General features: G+C 37.7%; 2 protein-coding genes across 2 annotated transcripts; both read left to right on the top strand.

Moving 5' to 3' along the window:
- LOC109231796 lies at window positions 13769-15988 on the top strand. The gene is made up of 3 exons (XM_019397434.1): window positions 13769-13972; window positions 15128-15253; window positions 15702-15988. The coding sequence occupies exons 1-3, from the start codon at window positions 13844-13846 to the stop codon at window positions 15807-15809; spliced, it is 363 nt and encodes a 120-aa protein (XP_019252979.1). The 5' UTR covers window positions 13769-13843; the 3' UTR covers window positions 15810-15988.
- LOC109230984 lies at window positions 19669-24352 on the top strand. Its single transcript, XM_019396499.1, has 2 exons — window positions 19669-19904; window positions 23852-24352. The coding sequence occupies exons 1-2, from the start codon at window positions 19706-19708 to the stop codon at window positions 24043-24045; spliced, it is 393 nt and encodes a 130-aa protein (XP_019252044.1). The 5' UTR covers window positions 19669-19705; the 3' UTR covers window positions 24046-24352.

Below are 24405 nucleotides of genomic sequence, written 5' to 3'. Positions count from 1 at the left end.
AAGTTTGCGTGCAAGTCTTAAATGACAATACGGAACTATTCCCGGTTTCGAAATTCCGTTCGGACCTCAATAACACAAAAACCCGCTCCAAATTAAATATTTAAGAACTTAGAAATCCTTAAGGAATCAACTTTTACTATTAGGCGCCAAAACGCTCCCGTGTCATCCAAAACCTGATCCGGGCATACTCCCAAGTCCGAAATTATCATACTAATCAGTAGGAACTTTCAAATCCGGATTCCGAGGTCGTTTGCTTAAAATGTTGACCGAAGTAAAACTTTGCCTTTTAAGCCAACCTTAAGGAACCAAGTGTTCCGATTTCAACTCAAACTCTTCCAAATCCCGAACCAACCATCCCCGCAAGTCATAAATCAGTAAAAGTAAGTACCGGAAGTCTTATTTAGGGGAACGGGGTTCTAGAAAGCAAAACGACCAGTCGGGTTGTTATATTCTCTACCTCGTAAACAAACGTTCGTCCTTGAACGGGTTTAGATTCATACCTGAAGTGCTGAATAAGTGCGGATATATGCTCCGCATGTCCTCCTCGGACTCCCAGGTCGCCTCCTCGACTGGTTGGCCCCTCCACTGGACTTTTACTACAGAAATCTTCTTGGATCTCAACTGGCGATCCTGTCTATCAATAATGGCAACTGGCTCCTCCTCATAACCCAAGCTCTCGTCCAGCTAAATAGTACTGAATTCTAACACATGAGACAAGTCGTCGTGATACCTCCGAAGCATAGATACGTGAAAAACTGGATGAACTCCCGATAAGCTGGGGGGTAAAGCAAACTCATAGGTAACCTCCCCAACTCGCCTCAACACCTCAAATGGGCCTATAAACTTGGGGCTCAACTTGCCCTTCTTTCCGAATCTCATAATACCCTTCATCGGTGAGACGTTCAGGAGAACCTTCTCGTTGACCATGAATGATGCATCCCGCGCCTTTTGATCTGTATAACTCTTCTGTCTGGACTGAGCTGTGCGAAGTCTCTCTCGAATCAACTTTACCTTCTCCAAGGCGTCTCTAACCAAGTCCGTACCATACAACTTAGCCTCACCAGGCTCAAACCACCCGATAGAAGAACGACATCGCCGACCGTATAAAGCCTCAAATGGAGCCATCTCGATGCTGGACTGATAACTGTTGTTGTAAGCAAACTCGGCCAAAGGCAAGAACTGATCCCACTGCCCTCCAAAGTCAATCACACATGCTCTAAGCATGTCCTCCAGAATTTGAATTGTCCGCTCCGACTGCCCGTCGGTCTGCGGGTGAAATGTTGTGCTGAGCTCTACCCGGGTCCCTAACTCACTCTGTACGGATCTCCAGAATTGGAAAGTGAACTGAGGGCCTCTATCTTATATGATGGAAACAGGCACACAGTGCAACCGAACTATCTCCAGAATGTAGATATGAGCCAACCTCTCTGAAGTATAAGTAATCACTACCAGAATGGAGTGTGCCGACTTGGTCAACCTGTCGAAAATGACCCAAAACTGCATCAAACTTCCGTAATGTCCGCGGCGACCTAACAACAAAGTCCATAGTAATGCGCTCCCACTTCCACTTCAGTATAGGCATCTGCTGAAGTAGGCCACCTGGCCTCTGGTGCTCATACTTAACCTGCTGGCAATTCAAGCACCTAGCCACGTACTTAACTATGTCATTCTTCATTCGCCGCCACCAATAGTGCTGTCTCAGGTCATGATACATCTTCGTAGCACCTGGATGAATAGAATACCACGAACTGTGTGCCTCCTCTAGAATCCTCTCCCTCAAGCCATCAACATTAGGAATGCATAGGCGACCCTGGAGTCGCAGAGCACCATCCGCGCGAATAGAAACCTCCTTGGCACCACCCTACGGCACCGTCTCTCTGAGAACTGCCAAATGCAGATCATCGAACTGCCGAGCCTTGATCCAAAGCTAGTGGCCTCTCCTCTGCTGGAATGAATGCCAAACTGCCCATACTCTCTGCTTTCCTACTTATGGCATCTGCGACCACATTTGCCTTGCCCGGATGATAAAGAATGGTGATGTCATAATCCTTCAGTAACTCAAGCCATCTACGTTGCCTCAAATTGAGATCCCTCTGCTTGAACAAATGTTGTAAGCTGCGATGATCAGTATAAACCTCACAGGACACCCCATACAGATAATGCCTCCATATCTTAAGAGCATGAACAATCGCGGCCAATTCTAGATCGTGCACGGGGTAATTCTTCTTATAAATCTTCAACTGACGTGAAGCATATGCAATAACTCGCCCCTCCTGTATCAATACGTATCCCAAGCCAATGCGTGAAGCGCCGCAATACACTGTATACGTCCCCGAACCGGAAGGCAACACAACAACCAGTGCTGTAGTCAAAGCTGTCTTGAGCTTCTGAAAGCTCGTCTCACAATTATCGGACCAGCAGAAAGGAACACCCTTCCGGGTCAATCTAGTCAAAGGTGCTGCAATGGATGAAAAGCCCTACACGAATCGGCGATAATAACCTGCCAACCCCAGGACCGGATCTCGATCATTGAAGTAGGGCATGGCCAACTTTGAACTGCCTCAATCTTCTTGGGATACACCTTAATACCCTCTCCTGAAACAATGTGCCCCAAGAATGCCACTGACTCAAGCCAAAACTCACACTTGGAGAACTTAAGCATATAGCTTCTGCTCTCGCAAGGTCTGAAGCACTACTCTCAAATGCTGCCTGTGCTCCCCCAGGCTACGCGAGTATATCAATATATCATCAATGAAGACAATAACAAAGGAATCAATATAAGGCCTGAACACCCTGTTCATCAAGTCCATAAACGCCGCTGGGGCATTAGTCAAGCCGAAGGACATCACCAGGAACTCATAATAGCCATATCTAGTACGGAAGGCAATCTTCGGGACATCTGAGTCCCGAATCCTCAGCTGATGATACCTTGATCTCAAGTCGATCTTAGGAAACACCCTGGCACCCTGCAACTGGTCGAACAAATCATCAATGCGCGGAAATGGGTACTTGTTCTTGATAGTAACCTTGTTCAACTGGCGGTAGTCAATGCACATCCGCATGGTCCCATCCTTCTTCTTCACAAATAACACTGGTGCACCCCAAGGTGACACACTCGGTCTAACAAACCCTTTTGCTAACAAGTCCTCAAGTTGCTCCTTCAACTCCTTCAATTCTTTCAGAGCCATACGGTACGGTGGGAGAGATATAGGCTGGGTACTTGGAGCCAAATCAATGCAGAAATCGATATCACGATCCGGTGGCATGCCAGGAAGGTCAGAAGGAAACACATTGGCGAACTCCCGGACTACTGGAACTGAATCGGTCGTCGGAGACTCTGCGGTGGTGTCCCGAACATAAGCTAGATAAGCCAAACAACCCTTCTCGACCATATGTCAGCCTTCAGAAATGAGATAACCCGACTAGAGGCACTAACTGAGGAATCTTTCCATTCCAACCTTGGCAACTCTGGCATTGCTAAAGTAACAGTCTTGGAATATCAATCTAGAACGGCGTGGTATGGGGATAACCAATCCATGCCCAGGATGACCTCAAATTCGGTCATATAAAGCAACAGGAGGCCTGCTCTAGTCTCGAATCCATAGAATGTGACCACACATGACCAGTAAATCCGATCCACAACCACAGAATCGCCCATAGGAGTGGACAGATGAACAGGAGTACCCAAGGACTAACGAGGAACATCCAGGAAATGAGCAAACAGAGATTACATATATAAATAGGTAGATCCTGGATCAAATAGCACTGAAGCATCCCTACCGTAGACGGAAATAATATCTGTGATAACGGCATCTGAGGCCAATGCATCTGATCTGGCCGGAATAGCATAGAATCTGGCTGGAGCACCGGCTGGCTGGCCTCCACCTGACTGACCCCTCCCTGCCTGGCCTCCACCTCTAGGACGGCCCCTACCAGTCTGTCCTCTGCCTCTGGGCGGCTGGGCAACCGGTGCTGAAATCATGGGCTACTAACCCTGCTGCACTGCCTTGCCCCGAAGCCTGGGGCAGTATCTCCTCATGTGACCCGGATCTCCGCACTCGAATTAACCCCGCGGTGCGGTGAACTGCTGCCCTGATGTCTGTCCCTGATGGCCTGTAGATCCACTAGAAGAAGCCTGAATAGCCGGTAGGCGGTATGAACTCTCCGGCATGGCACTAAAATAGGAACCAGAAGAACCCTGGGGACCTGAACACCAACTGGAAGAACCCTGGATAGCTGGAGGGCGGTAAGAACTCTCTGGAATGGTGCTAAAATAAGGGTGCGCTGGAGCACCTCGGGGAGGTGATGGTGCCAAATATGGGGGCCTGCTAGGCTGACCCCTCCCAAACTGACCTCTGCCCCTAGTTGGGGCACCTCTGAACTCTCCTGAGAATTTAGCCCTCTTGTCCTGCTGCATCTGCTCCTTACCTCTCAGATGGTATCCCTCAATCCTCCGAGCAATCTCCACCACTAGCTGATAAGGAGTCCCCATCTCCACCTCTCGGTCCATGTTGGCCCTAATACCAAAATGCAACCCTGCGACGAACCTCCGCACCCTCTATGCGTCAGTAGGATGTATCATCAGTGCATGGCGGGATAACTCAGAAAACCTCGCCTCATAGTCGGTCACCGACATCTGACCCTGCTCAAGCTGCTCAAACTGATACCGCAGCTCTTCTCTCTCAGATGGTGGAATATACCTATCCAGGAATAGCTGTGTCAACTGACCCCAAGTAATGGGAGGAGAACCCACTGGTCTGCCAAGAACATAGGGTTGCCACTATCTACGGGCCCTGCCCTCCAGCTGGAATGTAGTGAAGTCAACCCCATGAGACTCCAATATCCTCATGTTGTACAGTCTGTCCCTGCACCTATCAATGAAATCCTGGGCATCCTCATGATGCTCACCTCCGAAGATAGGAGGGTGTAGCCTAGTCCATTGGTCCAACAACTTCTGCGGATCGCCGTCCGTAGCCGGTCTGGGATCGGGTACCACTGCAGCAACTGGATGAGCCCCATCCACGGGTAGTGCACCCGGAGTCTGATACACTACAGCTGCATGGCTAGGAGCCTAAACTGTAGGGGTCTGTGCTCCCCCTCCTGCCTGAGATGTAGCTGGGTCTGCTGGAAATAAACCAGCCTGAGTCATGGTATCCATGAACTGCAATAGGGCCAATCCTGCCTTGGGAAAATCCATCCCTCAATATAAATAATTAGGCAAGATTCATGCCCAAGTGTAAATGCTTAGGGAAGATCCATCCCAAATGTAAATGCTTAGGCAAGATCCATGCCCAAATGTCACGACTCAAATTCCACTCTAGTTCGTGATGGCGCCCAACACCGGGGTTACGAAAGTCAATCCTAACAACTAGCGAGTATTCAATTATTCTATTAAACGTTCCCAACATTTCCCTTAATTTATAATTAAAACGGTCGATAATTGTCAATTCCATAACAATATAAGACCAAAAATGATAGTCTACTAATGTGTGTGCCAGGAACTAATGTCACAAGTACTAAGATAACTAGTAGAATATACAAAAGAATGCAACTATCCTACTGTCTGAAATAGAATAGACAGTAATAACAAAAGCGGAGACTCCGGTATGCTGCTGAAGGGCTCAGAGGGGCAGCTCACCGTGGAATCACGATCAAATCAGGAACGTGTGCCGGACTGGTAGCTAGATGTACCTACCTCAGATCCTGTACATTTAAGTACAGAAGCGTAGTATGAGTACATAAACAACATGTAACCAGCAAGTATCCAGTCTAACCTCGAAAAAGTAGTGACGAGGGGTCGCCTTGACACTTACTAAGGTCAATATCAATAATATATAAGGGTTACACTAAGCATGGATGGCATGTATATAATGACATATNATATATATATATATATATATATATATATATATATATATATATATATATATATATATATATATCGAATTCAGTTGCGTCATGTAATAACTTACTTTTCAAGGCATTTAAACAGAGTGAATCATGGTGAATTCCACATAAATAACATGCGCACATTATACCGAGGTCGTACGGCTCGGTCCAACATAAATAATTGTGCACTGCCAGACGGTCGAATGGCGCGAACCGTAGATGCATCTATTTCTACCGAGGCGATCAGCCCGATCCACATATAGCAATTATTATCAAGAAGGCACATAAAGGCGCATTTATAGTCAAATAAGTTCATACAAGTTCTCAAGTAAGCGCGTACATTCATTTATATTTATTCCCAATCCCTAACATGTCCTAAGTGATCTCAGTAGCAAGCAAGAAAGTAAACAATAGCAAGTATGGCATGATACGGGTCCTAAACTACCCGGACAATTAGCATAATAGTAGCTACGCACGGACTATCGTCACGTACGTACGTAGCCACCCCCCCCCCAAACAATCACATACATTTATTTAATTCACCTAGGGGTTTATTTCTCTCTTACGAGGTTAGAAAGGAGACTCACCTTGCTCCAAAGCTAACTTCCAATATCAAGAACGCGCTCAAACCCTCAATTCGGAGCCAAACGATCCAAAACTAATCAAACATGGTAAGAACTAGTCAATAAGAGCTCAAGAGTTCATATTCTAACTATTAAAGCAATTTCCCAACCTTAAACACAAGTTTCCTAAAATCCATCCCCGGGCCCACGTGCCCGGATTTCGAAAATTTTCGAGGGAAGTTGTTACCCGTAACCTAGGGATCAAGGTTATGTGATTTTTACTTTATTTCATAACAAATTTCGTGGTTAAATCTTGTTTTCATCAAAACCCTAGGTTTTACTCTAATCCCATAATTTTTACAAATCTTTAGGTGTTAATCTACCTAAAAACCAAGTATTAAACTCACGTTAAGTAGGAGTAACTTACCTCACAATTGCTAGGTGGAAATCCCCTCTTTGGAAGCTCCCAAATCGCCCAAACAATGTGTGAAATGTGTCAAAAATGACACATTCCCGTATTAAATGAAGGCACTGCCTTCAGCGATTTTCGCACCTGCGATTAGGGGACCACATCTGCGATCTCGCTTCTGCGAGGAAGTGTCCGCATCTGCGGATTTTGCTTGGGCTGGCTGGGGGCCGCTTCTGCGGTTTCTGGGCTCCCTCCTTGGGGCCGCATCTGTGATGGGTGGAACACTCCTGCGGTCTCGCACCTGCGGCTGTTCAACCGTAGGTGCGGTTATGACAGCAAACTGTAGCTTCAGCTCTTTCCCAAGTTTTCTAACTCAACTCGAGCCTTGTCCGATTGACACTTGGGGCCCTCGGGGCCCTGCCCGAACATACCGACAAGTTTGAAATAATAAAACGGACTCGCTCGAACCCTCGGAACGCCCGAAACAATGCTAAATCTACGAATCACCCCCTAAAACCAATTGGAGCAAACTTATGAACTTCAAGTTCTTCAATTCACATCCAATGCGAGGAAACACACTTATACTACTCGGATTGACACCAAATTTTGCGTGCAAGTCTTAAATAACAATACAGAACTATTCCCAATCTCGGATTCTGTTCGGACCACGATAACACAAAGACATGCTCCAAACCAAATATTTAAGAACTTAGAAATTCTTAAGGAATCAACTTTCACTATTAGGCGCCAAAACAATCCCGGGTCATCCAAAACCCGATCCGGGCATACGCCTAAGTCTGAAATCATCATACGAACCTGTTGGAACCTTTAAATACGGATTCTGAGGTCGTTTGCTCAAAATGTTGACCGAAGTCAAACTTGGCCTTTTAAGCCAACCTTAAGGAACCAAGTGTTGCGATTTCAACTCAAACTCTTCCAAATCCCGAACCAACTATCCCCGCAAGTCATAAATCAGTAAAAGCAAGTACGGAAAGTCTTATTTAGGGGAACAGGGGTTCTAGAAAGCAAAACGACCAGTCAGGTTGTTACACCAAATGTAAAGGCTTAGGAAAATCCATCCCAAATGTAAATGCTAGGCAAGATCCATGCCCAAATGTAAATGCAACTACGCTCACTGTGGTGGGTGTAGACTCCGGACGGGATCCTTCAGCCCAAGCACTATAATAAGCTAGATCCAGACATAAATAAATAAAAGAAACATGCTGCGGCGTGCAGCCCGATCCCAAAAATATCACTCACAACCTGGCCCTTGTCCCCACTCAGTCAATAATCTCTCCAGTCTCTCGGGCTCACAATGTCATGAAAATCGGCCCGACATGATGATATGATGTATCAATGAATGGAAACGAAGACTGAGATATGAAACGCAAATGATAGATGTGACTGAGTAAAAACTTATAATTTAAATAAATAACTCAACAGCAATACGACCTCTGTGGGTCCCAAAAATATCGGTACGTAGCCTAAACATGATCTTTAACACGAGTCTCAATCTCAATGGCGTACGCCCACACGCCCGTCACCTAGCATGTGCGTTACCTCCAAACCAATCACATAACACGTAATTCAGGGATGTATACCCTCAGAAACAAGTTTAAAGCGTTACTTACCTCAAACCGTGCAATTCTCTATTCCAATATGCCCTTGCCTCGCGAATTGGCCTCCGAACGCCTCGAATTTAGTCACAATTAATTCGATATAGTCAACACAATTTATAGGAATCAATTCCATATGAAAATCCTAAATTTCCAAACTAAATCCGAAAGTCAACCCAAAAGTCAACAGTGGAGCCCACATCTCGGGACCCGACAAAAGTTATAAAATATGAACGTCCATTCAATAACGAGTCCAACCATACCAAATTTATCAAATTTCGACATCAACTCGACCTCCAAATCCTAAATTCTCATTTTCAAATACTTAGGCCCAAATTCCCAATTTACACATCAAAATCACGTAATCTAGTAGGAATATTCAATGATAATTCAATATTATTGACTAAAAATGATCACAAGTGACTTACGTCAAGAAACCCCTCGAAATTCCTCTCAAAAATCGCCTTAGTCTGAGTTTGCAAAGTCCAAAATGAGCAAAATCACGAACCCTTCGAATTTAATGTTCTGTCCAGGGGTTTCGCACCTGCGCCCCACTTGACCACACCTGCGGTTCCGCTTCTGCGGACAACAGTCTGCTTCTGCGGTCGCTGCTTCGCTTCTGCGACATTGGTTGCCCTTCCATCCTTCCGCATCTGCGGAGCTTGGCTCGCATCTGCGGGCTCGCAGATGCGGATGTCTTCATGCACATGCGACGCAACCCCAGGCCAGCCCCATTCCGCTTCTGCTCTACAAAGCTCGCTTCTGCGAGCTCACACCTGCGAGCAAAAATTCCGCAGGTGCGATTGCACCAGAAGGCAAAATTTCCAGCAATGCTTTAAGTCCAAATTTTTATCCCTTAGCCATCCGAAATCCACCCGAGGCCCTCGGAGCCTCAACCAAATATACCAACAAATCCTAAAACATCATACGAACTTAGTCAATGCCTCACATCACATTAAACAAAACTAAAAATACGAATCGCACCCCAATTCAAGCCTAATAAAAACTAACGAATTCCAACTTCTACGTTCGATGTCAAAACCTATCAAATCAAGTCCGATTGAGTTCAAATTTTGCACACAAGTAATAAATGACATAATGGACCTATTAAAATTTCCGGAATTGAAATCTGAGCCCGTTAACCACAAAGTCAACTCTCGGTCAAACTTCCAAACCTTCCATTTCCAACTTTCACCATTTCAAGCCAAATTCAACTACGGACTTTCAAATAAATATCCGGACACACTCCTAAGCCTAAAATCACCATACGGAGCTATTGGAACCATCAAAATTCCATTCCCGAGTCATTTACATATAAGTCAACATCCGGTCAACTATTTCAACTTATGTTTTAAATCTTGGAACTAAGTGTCCCAGTTCATTCCGAAACTTCCCTGACAAATCACATAAGCACATTTGAGCATAAAATATTCAGTAAATCGGGAAACGGGGTTGTAATATTCAAAACGACCAGTCGGATTGTTACAATAATATAAAAAATTGATTCTAAAAAAAGTTGACCATTATAGTGAAATACGGTTATGAAAGATGATTGTTATAGAAACATGTGACTATACTATTAGTGTATTAGTTACATGGATGTAGGAGCAAGTCAAGCTACATGGATGCATGAGATAACAAAAATAACTAATTAGTGTATTAGTTAGCTAATAATAATAATTTAACTTAGTGACAATTGAATTGGTTAGTTGATCTATTGGGCCCTATATATACATTCTACTGTATATTACTTTTTTTGGTATCAATGAATAAACGTTAGCTGCTATTTCTCCGTCTTTCTTCTTCCATCTTTTTCTTCTATCTTGCGATAGTCTGGTGCGAATAAGTATTTACCCTCTCGGACTTCTGGTCTGCTAACAACACCTTCATATAACAATGGCTTTTAATACCAACCCTTTCTTGATTCTCATTATGTTTAGCTTGCTAAAATTCTCATTTTCTTCTGCACACACAACACCAATTGTTCATTTTATTAGCAAATTGGCTAATGGGACAGAAGTAGTCCAATTTAATTGTAAAGCAGGTGGATTGCCGAGGATTTCGCAATCTCTACAACCTGACCAAGATTTTTCATTTAAAGTTTATAGAGTGAAGGATACATATTATTGTGTAGCCATATGGGGTTTATTTTTCACTTCCATTTAGTAATTAATTAGCTAATTTCTTGCAAATTGTTATGTTATATCGCTTTAATTCGCATGATATTGGTTTTACAAACATAATTTCTAAACGTGATGAATTAATTGTTCATGTTGGATTTTTATTTTCTCTTTGTTCATTGCCCGATTTAAGATAGTTATAATCACCTTATTCCCGTTAAGGGTTATTTGGTATGGTGGATAAGCAAAAATAATACTAGGATAAAAATTTAGTATTGCTTTATCCCTTGATTGGTTATTAATCCTGGGATAAGTTATTCTGGGGTTAAAAATAATATCAGAATAACTTATTCTTGCAGATGGTGAAATTATAATCTCATGATAAGTTTTCTCAGGATAAAGCAGTAAAATTAATAATCACAAAATGAATACAATATATCAGTTTTTATTATTCGCCATCTTTCCCTGTCCGCGGTGTAATGAAAAGAATTGTAAAAAAATTAAATGTCATGTGATGTCTAAAATTCGCTAATAAGATGTCATTATCTTGTCTATTAATTTGAATGACGATGATCTATGAAAAGTAATCATTTTAATAAAGATCGTAACACTAGAAGAATCATCAACACAAGGAAGGAGGATCATAAGAAATTATACTAAAATTGATTTTCAACACGATGAATAAGACATATATGGCAGAATTGTAACCAACGAAGAATTATAAACGACATATATTGTATAAATATTTTTCAATAACTTTTATATATCGCGATACCAAATTATTTGAGAAATGAACTTCTAACATCAAGATAAAGTGCTACTACATTCTCCAACTAACCAATAAATTTAAAAAATATAACACACTTATTCCCAAAGTCAAAACAAAGTCCATCTTGTGTTGTATACAAATTGCAAGTTTGGCCATTGCAAAAAGCTTTATCTCTTGAAAATTGGAATACTTTGAATAAACCATGCTTATTTCCTAAGGCCAGTTGACAAAAAACACCACCTTGAGTCTCTTCACCTATTGTTACACTGAATGGCCATATTGTTGATGGATTAATTGTTTGTTGGCCATAGAATTTTTCATCTGATAAACATTTGATAATCAAAGGTTGAGTTGCTCTATTTTGAATACAACATTATATGATAAAGAGGTGACAAAAACTGAGTTAAAATTGAAAGTAAGAAGAAGGGAGAAAATAATGAAGGAAATTGAAGAAAAAGCCATTGAATTTTTGTACTATTTTGCAAATGATGTTGTTGTGGCTAATTAAGCAAATTTGATGGCTATTTATATGTGCCATTCAAGAGTACATTTAATATGTAAAAGATGTGACTAATTATTTTGGATCTTTTTAGTATGGAAAAGATATGACTAATTATTTGAATCTTTGTTATTAATGATAAAAGGGAAATTTGTGTTTTGAATCTTTGTTATTAATGATAAAAGGGAAATTTGTGTTTTTGGTCCATCAATTATTGACAAATTCTATTTTTGGTTCCTTGTGTTATATGATTAAACATCTTCAACTAATAAAAATGTTCACTATTGATAATTTTTCTTGTGAATCTTCACAAATTTAACGAGTTATTGGAAATTAAATTATTTAAATTTATATTTTATGTTAAATTTGTATTGTTACGCCATATTTGAAGGTATTAAAGGTCTAAAATAATATAAATATAAATTATTGAAAAAACTACACAGTATAGCCGCTTTAAAAAATAATAGTCACCAAATATATATTTTATACATAATCAATGAATAGTTTTTAAATATTAGCTAGCGAATATAATTATTTTGGTTGATCAGCCAAATGTATAACATAGTCATAAAATATTTACTATGTAAAGGGCCCGAGAATGCAAATTTTAATTAATTCAAGATTAAAGATGCTTAGTGAAATATTACAAGGATCAAATTTAGAATTTTTCAATGACTAAGGGACCACTATTGCAATTATCCCTTGATAAAAAAAGTGATAATTCTTCTTTAATATTTGGATAGGATATAATCAAAATTTTAAGATTGAGATCTATAAAATTAGAAGTGTATTAAAAAATCCTTTAGGATGTTTTAGAATTTATAATTCTGCAATCTAAAATATTTATGCTGACAGTTGGAGAAAAGCCTATTTTAAGTGCAAATTGTCTAATTTCTTTTTCTTCTTGATTTGGTAATTAAATTCATATTATTTTGTTTTAAATTGTGTCTTAATGATGTATATATTTCGCTTAAATTGAAAATATTCAAGCATAAAGTCTAATATGAATGATAGATATGTACGTATTTATTAGGTATATTCTGGTATTTTTCGTGTATAAAATGAAATATTTGTCTTAATTGTTGAATTCGATAATAATGTCGACACTAAATATATTCATTTATGAAATAAATTTAGCAATCTATTTGATAGTTCGATTCAATCAGTTCAATAGTTCTAAAAGATTTTTATTTATTTATTATTTTTAATATGTTAAATACCGAGAAACCGATCTGTAAAATAGAATAGAGGGATTAAAGGCCTAAAAATGAAGATGATAGATGTAAGTATTTTCTGAATGATTTCTACTCCATCGGTTATATTTTATATAAACACTTTTTTATATACTAATTTAAAGAATAATGCTATTTATACTTAAAAATAATTTAAATTTAAACCTCATTTTATTTTATTAATATTATTTTATGGGTATAATTATAATAATACTTAAAATTGTAAAAAACAAATTATGTTTCTTACTTTAAAATTAACACTATTATGCTAAGTAAAAAAGGGATCTCTACACAAATAGCCAGTCGGATTCGCCATTTATTTTTTCTAGCCGGTACGTAGATTATATATGATTATATATAATTATACATAAATTATACACTATATAAATTATACACATATCAAAATATTTATCGATTATATTTAATTTAAACGGTTTGATGAACGACTATTTAGGTTAATTTTCAAAACTAAAGAAATAAGTAATTTGGCTATTTCTTCAAACCGACTTGAAAAGGTCCAGACAAGTTAATAGCCATAAGAGAAGTTTTCTCCATTTCGCAATAAACTCGCAGAAACCAAACACGTGGCATCCTCTTTGGCTTCCACCAAACAAGTTTACACGACAACACACCAACTAAAAAGAGGGACAAACAAAAAGGAAATTAAACTAAGGAAAAAATCACCGTTTAAAGCAAAGAAAAAACAAATTGCAAAACAAAAAGAAGAAGAAGAAGAGAGAAATAATATGGCTAATAACTTGAAATTTGCAGCTGCCACCATGTCCAACTCCATTAATTCTGCTCGAGTTTTAGTCCCTGCAACTAGTTTTTGTATTTCTAGAGGCTTTGTTTGTGCCACAAGACCTTCTGAAATAGTAAGTTTCAATTTTCCTATTTTAGTTTTTAGAATTTAGAAAGGATAATTAGTGTTCGGACCAGTTTGTGAGTATTTATATTATTTTTTGCGAGTATGTGTTGCGTACAACTTCGTAACATACATTAAGTAATTTTATTCACCAAAATTTAAGATAGATTAAAAAAAATCAGACTACCCGGATCCGACGAGTGAATGGAAAGTTGGATCTACATTAAATTTTACCCGAATTGTCCCTCTATCCTCTTGAGGAGGAGTTTGGTTTCAAACTCCGATTCAAACAGGGGGAGTACGCTATGCTAATGTGTCAAGAAAAATAAATAAAAAAAAAAGAGAAAACAATTTAGAAGAAAGAAAATGAAGAGAAAAGGAAATTTGGGCCAATTTAATTCCCAGCCCAAACAATTCCCCCAAACCCACTTCAAACACAAGCCCAGGTCACAGCCCACCCGGTCCAAATCTTGTGACCATTGAAACGACGTCGTTTTGAATAATTAAATGATCAAGCAATCCTGGCCGTTCGTTTACTTTATCCAACGGCCCCAGTCCCTTCTCCCACATTGATTAAAATGTCCGAAGAAATTATTTTGTAACCTAGGACTCATCTTCTTCATTGCCATGTCTCACCGCCGCCGCCACCACCGAAAATCGCCATGCGGCGGTGTTTGNAATAGCCCGTCGTGCGAGCCTCCGATCGAGGCCCGCTATGTTAAAAGCGAGAGAGCGCCCTAATAAGTGCGATCGAGGCCCTGAAAAATTGAGCGGCAAAACTAAAAATTTAGGACGCATGGGATGATCCACCTCTCAGGTCAGGCGCTGATGAGCACATTGAACTATCTATGTGGTTGAGAAGCCTCACAGCCAAGGCACAGCAACGCATTTATCAGGGCGCTCTCTACTACTGAGCTAATAGCCTGTCCTGCGAGCCTTACACTAGGGTTGTAAGGCTCGCTATGCCAAAAGCGAATGAAATCCCATCCCTCTCTTTCCTTTTTTTACTTAATATTTGGTCTCGAATTTATCTAATTCATTGACCACTAGAGCGCACTCTTGAATACTAATCAGAATTTTCTTGTTAATAGGTGCATTTGGTTGTATTGTTCTGAACATTTTCTTGTACTTTCCTTTTTTTTTGGGAAATATATAAATTTTACAGGCAAAAGTTGATAAAGAAACCGCCCAAAAGATCAAAGAAGCAGCAGTAGCAGTGAAGGAAGGTGCTAAAGAAGTAAAGAGCGTAGGTCAAACTGTCAAAGAGACCGTCTCTTCTAGTGCTGGAGATGTAATTCTATTTATTATTTACAATTTGTTTTTTTTTCCAACTTTAATTTTTCCTAATTTAATCAGATCTATAATGCTTCTTTCATGTTTAATTATTGTGTAGGGTCAAAATTTGAATTATTAATTACATAAGAAACAGTTCGTGAGGAAAATATGTTTCAAATATTTAAACCAATCAAATATGAAAAAAATTTGAAAAAGATTTTGTCAAAAAATATTTTCCTTCGTACCGAATATACTCTATAAGTAGGTAATTATAATCCGAACGACATAAGTAAGACTTGGTTGAAATTGTCAATTGGCCTCCATATTTTTTAATGGCCGACTTATCAGATATTAAATTGATGATAAGAACATATACTAGTCAATTGCTATTATTTCATGCCAACATTTTATTATCTTAATATATACTTGACAACTTATTATGATTCTTAATTTATTTTGATTAGGTAATTTCAGAGATGGGAAAGAAGGTATTGGACAAGGCAACAGAGAATGAAGAGGAGGAAAAGGGTACATGGGAAACTGTCAAGGAAAAAGTCGATGGCAAAAAGTGACTGCAAAACACTTGGGTTTTCACGATTTTGAATGTCTTGAATTCCATTTTATCAAAAATATATTTTACCTGTTTATTTATCAGATTTTAGTTGGTATATTGTATTTCAATCAGACTTCTATATAACAACATTTATATATAACACAATGCTTCACTATGAAAGTCAAGTTTTTTGTGGAACCAATTTTTATATTATATATTTTTTTATAACACTACTTCGCTGTAACATCGGGACAAATGAGATTATTATAGAGAGGTTTGACAGTAGTAGTGATCAGGTTGGAACTTCTTTTTATATTTCATGAATTTTGGTACATCTAAGTTGGATATATGCTAGTATCGTTTGTCGTTTATTATACAATTTAATGACAAAATCTAACGAGTAGGAACTGATGAGAAAGTTCCTACCAAACCGCGATCTCATACTGATAGTAATTGAATAAATATTAGAGGGTGTTGGGATTGACTTATTTTAAGTGTTTATTGATTTTTAAAAATTTTTCTAGTTTGTGTGGTGTGTGAGGTGATAAAAAGTGCTAAAAAATACTTACAGCTTGTTTGGATGGTTGTTACCTATCGTATGTATTATATTGTTATTTTAAATACAATATTTGTTTTGATTGTTACTTAAATTTTATTTTATTGTATCGTATCGTAAAATCCATCGTTTCGTAACGTCGAAAAGTGTCACTTTATGGAACGACGGATTTGGTGTGGTGACGTCGTTTCCTTTAAATTTTATTGTATCGTATAGTAAAATCCATCGTTTTATAACGCCGAAAAGTGTCATTTTATGGATCGACGGACTTGGTGTGGTGGCGTTATTTCCTTACTTTTTTCTCTCATTTTACCCTTTCTTATTATTAAATAATCATATTTTATCTTTTACCCTACTCTTTTATATAATAATTCTACTTTGTATCCTTTTTCCTTAGTAATATTGCAAGTTTATTCTTCATATTGTTATGTTGGTGCATGATATCACAGTCTACACAAACTATACAGTCTATCCAAGCGTTGTATTAATCAAATAATATAATGCAGTACAATACAATACGATACATTATGAAACAACATGTAACAACAATCCAAACAAGCGATTACTTTTAAACATGAAAAGTACAAAAATAAGCCAAAAGTCAAAAGTTGAGTATTACAAAGAGCCCGTTTGGCTTAGCTGATTTAGAGTAACTGATAAGCATTAGGTGCTGAAAAGCAATTTTAAGTGTTGGAGCTGATTTAAAAAATAAGCAGTTACGTGTTTGGATAAAAGTGATGAAATTAATACTATGCAGCTAAAGAACTAGGTATACGAAGAGTTTTGTTTAAAAAAGAAGTATTTTAGGGATGGAATAGTAAATATTTTGGTCAAACTTAAAGTGCTTATAAGCTGAAATTGGATAAGTTGGGGGAGACCAACTTATGGCTTTTGGCTTATTTTTGGCTTATAAGCACTTTTAATTTTACCAAACGCGTAGATAAGCCAAAAAGTGCTTATAAGCCAGTTTAACCAGCTTATAAGCTTAGCCAAACACCCTCAAACTTATGGCTTTTGACTTTTAGCTTAAAAGCTACTTTTTAAAGCCAATCCAAACACTCTCTTAGAGGATAGTGTGAAAACTAGTTTAGTATATAAAACATATCACATGAAAATTTATACTTGTATAGTTAAATGAATTGTTCTTAAAAATGTGTAACTTGTATAGAATAAGTAGTAATGTTAATGAAAGACTGTCAAATTACCTGAAGACATTGAAAAATTTTATTTTGTGTCTGACACAACTGACATTAGTTGTGTGAGGCTTCTTTTTTGTCTTACAACTGTGTGGGTAACAGAATTTTGTGGACCCAGATTTGTAAGATGTGAGTCCACAAATATGTGAGATAAAAAGAGGCCTCACACAGCTAGTGTAAGTTGTGTGAGACATAAAATAAAATCACTCGAAGACATTCCAAAAGAAAAAGAATATCACATGAATTAAACGGAGGAAGTATAAAGTTAATTGAGTAGTTGTAAGACTTGTTTAATAGATTAATTAATAGATGCTTGATCACAAATGTAAATTTTATATGATTAAATCTTGCATTTCTTAGGATTTTTTGCTATCTACAGGTCAAAACTGTAACATGATACAACAGTGACATTCCAAAAACTTACAGCAACACAAGGTGGAGTAGATATTTGCAAACAAAATGATTGGTATTTTTCACAAAATTACCAATCATCCTTAATCACCAATTTAGTTAAATAATACAAATTAACAAGATTCACTTTATCTACTTCAATATTTTCTAGGACCAACAACGGAGTTTTGAGATTATTAGCAAATCATTAAATTAATGTTTGAACTTAAATTTTTAGAATAAATAATTAATACTCAAATGATTTTAACGATAATTGATTATGAACTTCAAATTTTAACTACCAAGTAGAAATTTTAAGCTTTTATAATTGAAGAACTATGATGGTTTTGGTAAAAAAAAAAAAAAAAAAAACGAGAGAAGAGATGGAGAAGTTTTATTAAATTTAAACGGGTCGTTTTGTACGTTTGTCAAAAAACGGGGACAAAATGTAAATAGCAGTCCCATAGAGGGACAATCAATGTAAAAATTTGAAAGTAAGTAGGGAATCCAACCAAGTATTTGTGCAATGGTCTAAAAATTGTACCCTTATCTTGTGGGCGAAGTGCACAAACAACTATTCTGACTGTTATTTAGAAATTAGCTAGTATTTATTTGTCATAAGATTTTGAAATAAAAATCTTAATTTCAGTACATTTCAAAATATTTTTGTCCCAAAAAATTAAACTGAAAATTCGAAATTTAAAATGTATTGGCTAATTTCTAAATAGTTGCCTTTAGAGTGACTACCTAGTGTCATTTCTACCAAGAGGACAAACCAGTCAAATTGTGAAAATAGCATGGGCTAGTCAGTTTTTGGATTGGTAACTGAAAAATAGACATCATTTGCAAAATCATTAAAAAATAACCACTATTTTAGCTCAAACACGGAAAGTTCCAGTATAATATGTTGGATTTTGGAGCTCCTTCATATAAACATCCAGAATATTATGTTGGAACTCCAACACATTATGAAATTCCAGCACATTATGCTGGAATCTCATATAGAAATTTTTTTTGAATTTTTAAGGGTGTTTAATTCAGATTTTATCTTTACATGAAAATGTGGCTAAATTTTAATTTTGAAACTGTGACTACTTTTCAATTACCAGTTGTAAATTAGGCTATTTTTGACTTTTTTTTTACAGGAGGCTAAAAGTAGAGGTGTTTATCGGGCGGGCTGGGACGGGTTGAACAAAAAAAAACCAGCCTGTCCGTTACCGGACCGGGTTGGTTAGCGGGCTAGGATAACGGGCTGTTAGCGGGTTGGGAATTTTCAGGTTATTGTGGGCCCGTTCGGGTTCGGGCGGGGCCGGGCTAGTGTAAATAATTTTTTTTGTTTTTTAATTAAATTTGACCGTTGGCGAAGGTCCAAATAATTAAAAAAAAAATTGTATCAGTAATCGGGCTGATAACGGGCTGCAGCCCGTTAACAACCCGTTAACGGGTTAACGGGCTTAGCGGATACGGTACACCGTTATCCAAAATATGTTCGTCCAAAACCCGCCCGCCGACCAACCCGTCCCAGCCTGCACATTAAGCTACAGTAACGGACTGAACCGGGCTGACCTGGGTTGAAAACGGGTCAGCGCGACCCGATTAACACCTATAGCTAAAAGCCCATTGGAATACGGGCCACTATAACGGACGGAACTCAAAAAATCCAAACCTGGTCCAAAAGCATATGGGCCTAAAGTTAAAGGTATAAATAACAATGCACCCTCCTCTCACGGGAAGAATTCAAAATTTGAATTTGAAATCAGAGAGAGAGAAACAATGGCATCGAAATCAGATATGAAGGGTTTCTATAGGCAAAAGAAGAATAAGAATGGAGGGATCACTAAGCCAACAAATTCAAAATCACCATTTTCCGTTACTACGAAGAAATCTATAACCCCAAAGCAAGCGGCTGTTCTCGGCTCTGAATTTACCCGGTCTCCGGCCCTCATCGTCCACGGCTCTCCCAATTTGCAAGGTAAGCATTTTCCTTCAACGATCCATTTAGATTATTTTCCAGTATTTGACTTGGTACAAAGTAAGTTACGAATCAATCGTCATACAAATTTATGTGATAGCGTAGCAGAGTTTTTATAGGCGGCGTGACATTTAAAAGAGGAACGAATGATTTTATAACGACGTCGCAAAAAAAAAAAAAAAAAAAAAAAAACCAATTTTTGATCATATCAGCTACAATTCTAGTATTTTTGAGCTGTAGTCGTTAATACCTCATAATTATAAAGGGAATTTAAGTTATCAGTAGAATCTTTAGTTTGGTGGTCTAGCTTGTTTCAAATCTTTTGGAGGTCACGAGTTCGAAACTTACTTACTTACCTACTCCCTAATGTTTTTCAATAGCTGAAGCTCAAAAACTTTTGGAAAAAAAATCCATTCGGTATTGGGGCTCGAACCCTGAACTTTAAATCTGCAAGTGCCTGAACCTTAAATCTGTAAGTGAAGCTTCTAATCGGTGTATTTAGTGAACTTTTCCGACAAAGCAATGTCACGTGGCATCTCTTGGCCAAACAGTATGTGATACAGTTTGACTGTGCACGGAGTTATAAAAAATAATGAAGATTTTTGAGACTTATGGTCTTAAAACACGCCATAACATTTTGGTGGCAATAAATGCTTCTTGGTAAGGGTGAAATAAGGTGTAAAGTTAATTGTTCCAAATATGGAAATGTGTCATTCTTTTTGGAATGGACTAATAAGAAAATAGTGTCACATAAAGTGGAATATATGAAGTATATGATAGTCTGATGATGATTTTTCAGGAAGGCGTTTTTCTTCGTAGCTAAATCACCTAAGACTACAATTTCTCTCATCCCTTATCAGTTTGTATTGATTTTGTGTAATGAGTACTGTGCATTTTTGGCCCTAGTGTTTATTCCCCTTACTGTTCATGATCAGATTGAAACACCTGAAACTTGTTGAGTTTGGTCTTACATTGAATTCACCCTTGTAGTCGTTTTTGGTTTGAAATGCCAAATCTATTGTTTGTAACTTCATTGTTGATGACATTTGAAATGATATGTGTAGAGTATTAATTATTGACCATATGAAGCAAATCCGAGTACTCCCTCTGTTAAATTATATGGCACAATTTGACTGGAACAGAGTTAAGTAAGAAGCAAGACTTTTTAACACGCTTGATGTGTAACCAGTGTTTTGGAAAGCGTTAAGCACAAAAAAGCGACGAGGCCTCGCTTCACAGAAGCGAGAAGCGCGAAGCGAAGCGCGTGCTTTTTTGCTGTGAAGCGCAGTTTAACACATAAATAAAAAAAATAAAATAGGCATAGATAAATGGCTAAGAACTCATTAAAAATAACATATTAAGCAAATGTTTCAATTCTTGAATCAAGAAGCAAATAATAAGATACTAAAACTAGATAGTGAATAATCCTCAAAAGTCATAATATATTAAGCAAATGCAAAACAAAATCACAAAAGGAGCAACATCCTATTCTTCAACAAGATCTCCAAACTCTTGAAGTGTCATCATGTTCGAGTTATTATATTGGTCGTCATCATCTTCTTCTTCATCGGAGGCTTCATTAATTAGGGTTCTACTTTTACATGTACTTGTACTTGTAGATACTCTTTCTTTGCTCCTTAAAGTACTTCCCCTAAAATCATAAACATTCTCTTCAACTCCACTTGCCATAGCAACATGACCAAAAGTGAGACCTTCTCCTTCAAACACTTCTTCTTCTTTATGATTTTCGGGGCCTCCGGTTAACCATTCATTTGCTTCATCAATGTTATCCAATAAAATTGGATCAATGATATTGCGAGCTTTGTAACGACGAGCCAATGTTCTATTATATTTTACGAACACGAGATCATTGAGTTTCTTTAGCTCAAGCCTGTTCCTCTTCTTAGTATGAATCTGCATAATAAGATGTAGAAAGTAACTAAGAGGAGTACTTAGGACAATTGAGATAAACTTTACTTTAGTAATAATGTAATATAGCTTCTCACATGTTCATAAACACTCCAATTTCTCTCGCATCCAGATGAGCTACAAGTTAAGCTTTGATAATAGCAAATTGTTGCAAGTTTGGAACTTCATAACCAAATTGCATCCACCATTCAACTGTAAAAGTATTATTTTAGAAGTTAATAACTTGAAAGTTAAAGCTCTAAAGAGGAAAACAATTGAAAAAAGTTGCTCACCTGGTGCCAATTTGGTTCTGCCTCTAATGGCCGAAGCTAATCCAAGAATTCCATTGGCTTGCATATACACACCAAGCTCTTACCCTATTTTGTCTTGCATCGCTTCATCTGGCACCAACTTCGCAACACATGCATGATACCCCTTCCAAACGTTTAAATCTAAAGTCTTGTTCTCATTGTTTGTGTAAAACAATCCAGGGGTCAAAATATGCCTTGCTGCATGTAAAGGTTGATGAAGCTGATCATCCCACCTTTTATCAATGATTTCAAACACTCTCTCATATTTCCTCCTATCATGATCAAATGCATTCTCAATAGCTTCTTTAGCCCTATCCATGGCTTCATAAATGTATCCCATTGGTGGTTTTTTCACCCCATCCACCATACGAAGTACAGTAACCAAAGGATTACCAACTTTAAGTGCTTGAACAGTGTCATTCCAAAAATATGGACTAATAACAAATCTCGCAACTTCTTTCCCAAGAGCTTCCTTTGCATAGATACTCTCACTCCATTCGGTTGACAAGAACAAGGTTCGCAAATTTGCTTTTGCAGGTAAAAGCTATGCAAGGTCAAGATAGCTGTTGCGAATCTTGTCTTAGCCGGTTTCACCAAATTTCTTTGTTTTGTGTATCTCCTCATCATGTTCAACAACAACGGCCTTTGACAAATATAAGAATGTATCTTGATCGCCTTAGCAAAAACTGTAGGAAGTCAAATTTCATAGTTAATAAGTATAAGCAATTAACATGAAGGTTAAAAACTTAAAATAGAAAATAAGAACCGCTTGTTCACCTATAGAATATGGGGCTAACTTGAAAATGTCACCAAACATCAAGTTGATACAATGTGCAGCACAAGGAGTCCAATAAATATTTGGGAAAACTCCTTTCAACATGTCACCCGCTTTTTTATTCTCGCTTGCGTTATCAGTGTAACTATATACCTGTGCGTTAATTTTATTTATTACGTTATGCTCAAAGTATGCTAAATAGAATTACTCTGCACAAATTTCTGATCTAGATAGTCTGCAGTAAGAAGAAATCAAGATAAGGCACTTTCAGTTAATACAAAGACATATAATATATTCAATTTATACATGATATCAGTTAATCAATACTAATCGACATGCATATATAGTTATATTTTTTTTGGAAATGACCATTAGTAATATATATTCATATTACATTTGAACAACATTTTCTGAAGCGTTGTGAAATTGAAAAGCATAAGACACATTAAAGAGGTTTAGTTTAATGGCATTTTGTGAGTTGTGAAAGAAAAATCATTAGAAGATTAGTCATTAGTCGATTTTTAAGTTCTTATCCCTTGGGCTTTTTATCTTTTGACTATTTCCTGCATTGATATTTCTCAAAAGATGGACTGAGGGATAAGTAATAAGACCATATCATTTGCTATCAGATACATGCTGTGCAAGATCATTGATCCTCATACTTCCTCATCCCGCTTAATCAATGAACCAAACGTTCACTAAAAGGACTATATACATATTCTACGATGTGAAATTATAAGTGATAAACGTGCACTGGTTGCTATTTGTATCTTAGTAATCTCACCTGCTGAGAAGATAAGGAAATACTCACAATCTTTGGACACTACCCACAACTTTTCACTTATTTTAGATCTGAACATATTAAGAATATAGCAAGCTTCTGATTATTATGTCTTCTGTTCTCCATTTCTCTTTTTCTTCTTGTAACACGTTTTCTTATATCAAAATTTCAGATGATTATGATGGGAATGAGGAATTATTAAGGCAATTTGACTTGAATATGGCTTATGGACCAAGTCTTGGATTGAGCAGATTGGATAGATGGGAGCGCGCTAAGAATCTTGGTTTAAACCCTCCTAAGAATGTGGAGCCCCTCTTGAGAACTAACAAGGTTCGGAATGAATCTCTGTGGGATGGACGCGTTTAACTTTGTTTAGTCTTTTGATTATTATCCAGTAACTCTTCTATTACTTAGCTTTTCTTAATTGTTTGGCGGGGTGGGTCTTGTTCTGGGTAAAAAATTAAAGCTACAGCATCTAGCTGTATGGTAGTTTCTTTACAAATGTTTTGTTTAGTTTATTCCTAATATAAGCTTTGTTAAAGTTTGTTGTTCTTGTTTGGTTATTCTGCTGCTGAAAGTTCCTATCATATTGTTTGATATTTTCATCTGAGTTCTGTATACCAAATGACATCTTAACTGATGTCGAGAAACAAGAAGCTGTTACTTGGCTTAACCTTTAGCATTGTTGAAGAAGTGCTCTCTTGCACTTGTCAATGTATGGGCTGT

Source organism: Nicotiana attenuata, chromosome 8 (assembly GCF_001879085.1).
Source record: "Nicotiana attenuata strain UT chromosome 8, NIATTr2, whole genome shotgun sequence".
In the NCBI taxonomy this organism is placed as follows: domain Eukaryota; kingdom Viridiplantae; phylum Streptophyta; class Magnoliopsida; order Solanales; family Solanaceae; genus Nicotiana; species Nicotiana attenuata.
The sequence above is the reverse complement of the archived record's forward strand: the minus strand, read 5'-3'. Positions and strand labels throughout refer to the sequence as shown.

Coding starts and splice junctions, on each gene's coding strand:
- LOC109231796 (XM_019397434.1), top strand. CDS start 13,844: ATGGCTAATAACTTGAAATTTGCAGCTGCCACCATGTCCAACTCCATT. Junction 13,973..15,127: donor CCACAAGACCTTCTGAAATA/GTAAGTTTCAAT, acceptor TAAATTTTACAG/GCAAAAGTTGATAAAGAAAC. Junction 15,254..15,701: donor TCTCTTCTAGTGCTGGAGAT/GTAATTCTATTT, acceptor TATTTTGATTAG/GTAATTTCAGAGATGGGAAA.
- LOC109230984 (XM_019396499.1), top strand. CDS start 19,706: ATGGCATCGAAATCAGATATGAAGGGTTTCTATAGGCAAAAGAAGAAT. Junction 19,905..23,851: donor CGGCTCTCCCAATTTGCAAG/GTAAGCATTTTC, acceptor TCAAAATTTCAG/ATGATTATGATGGGAATGAG.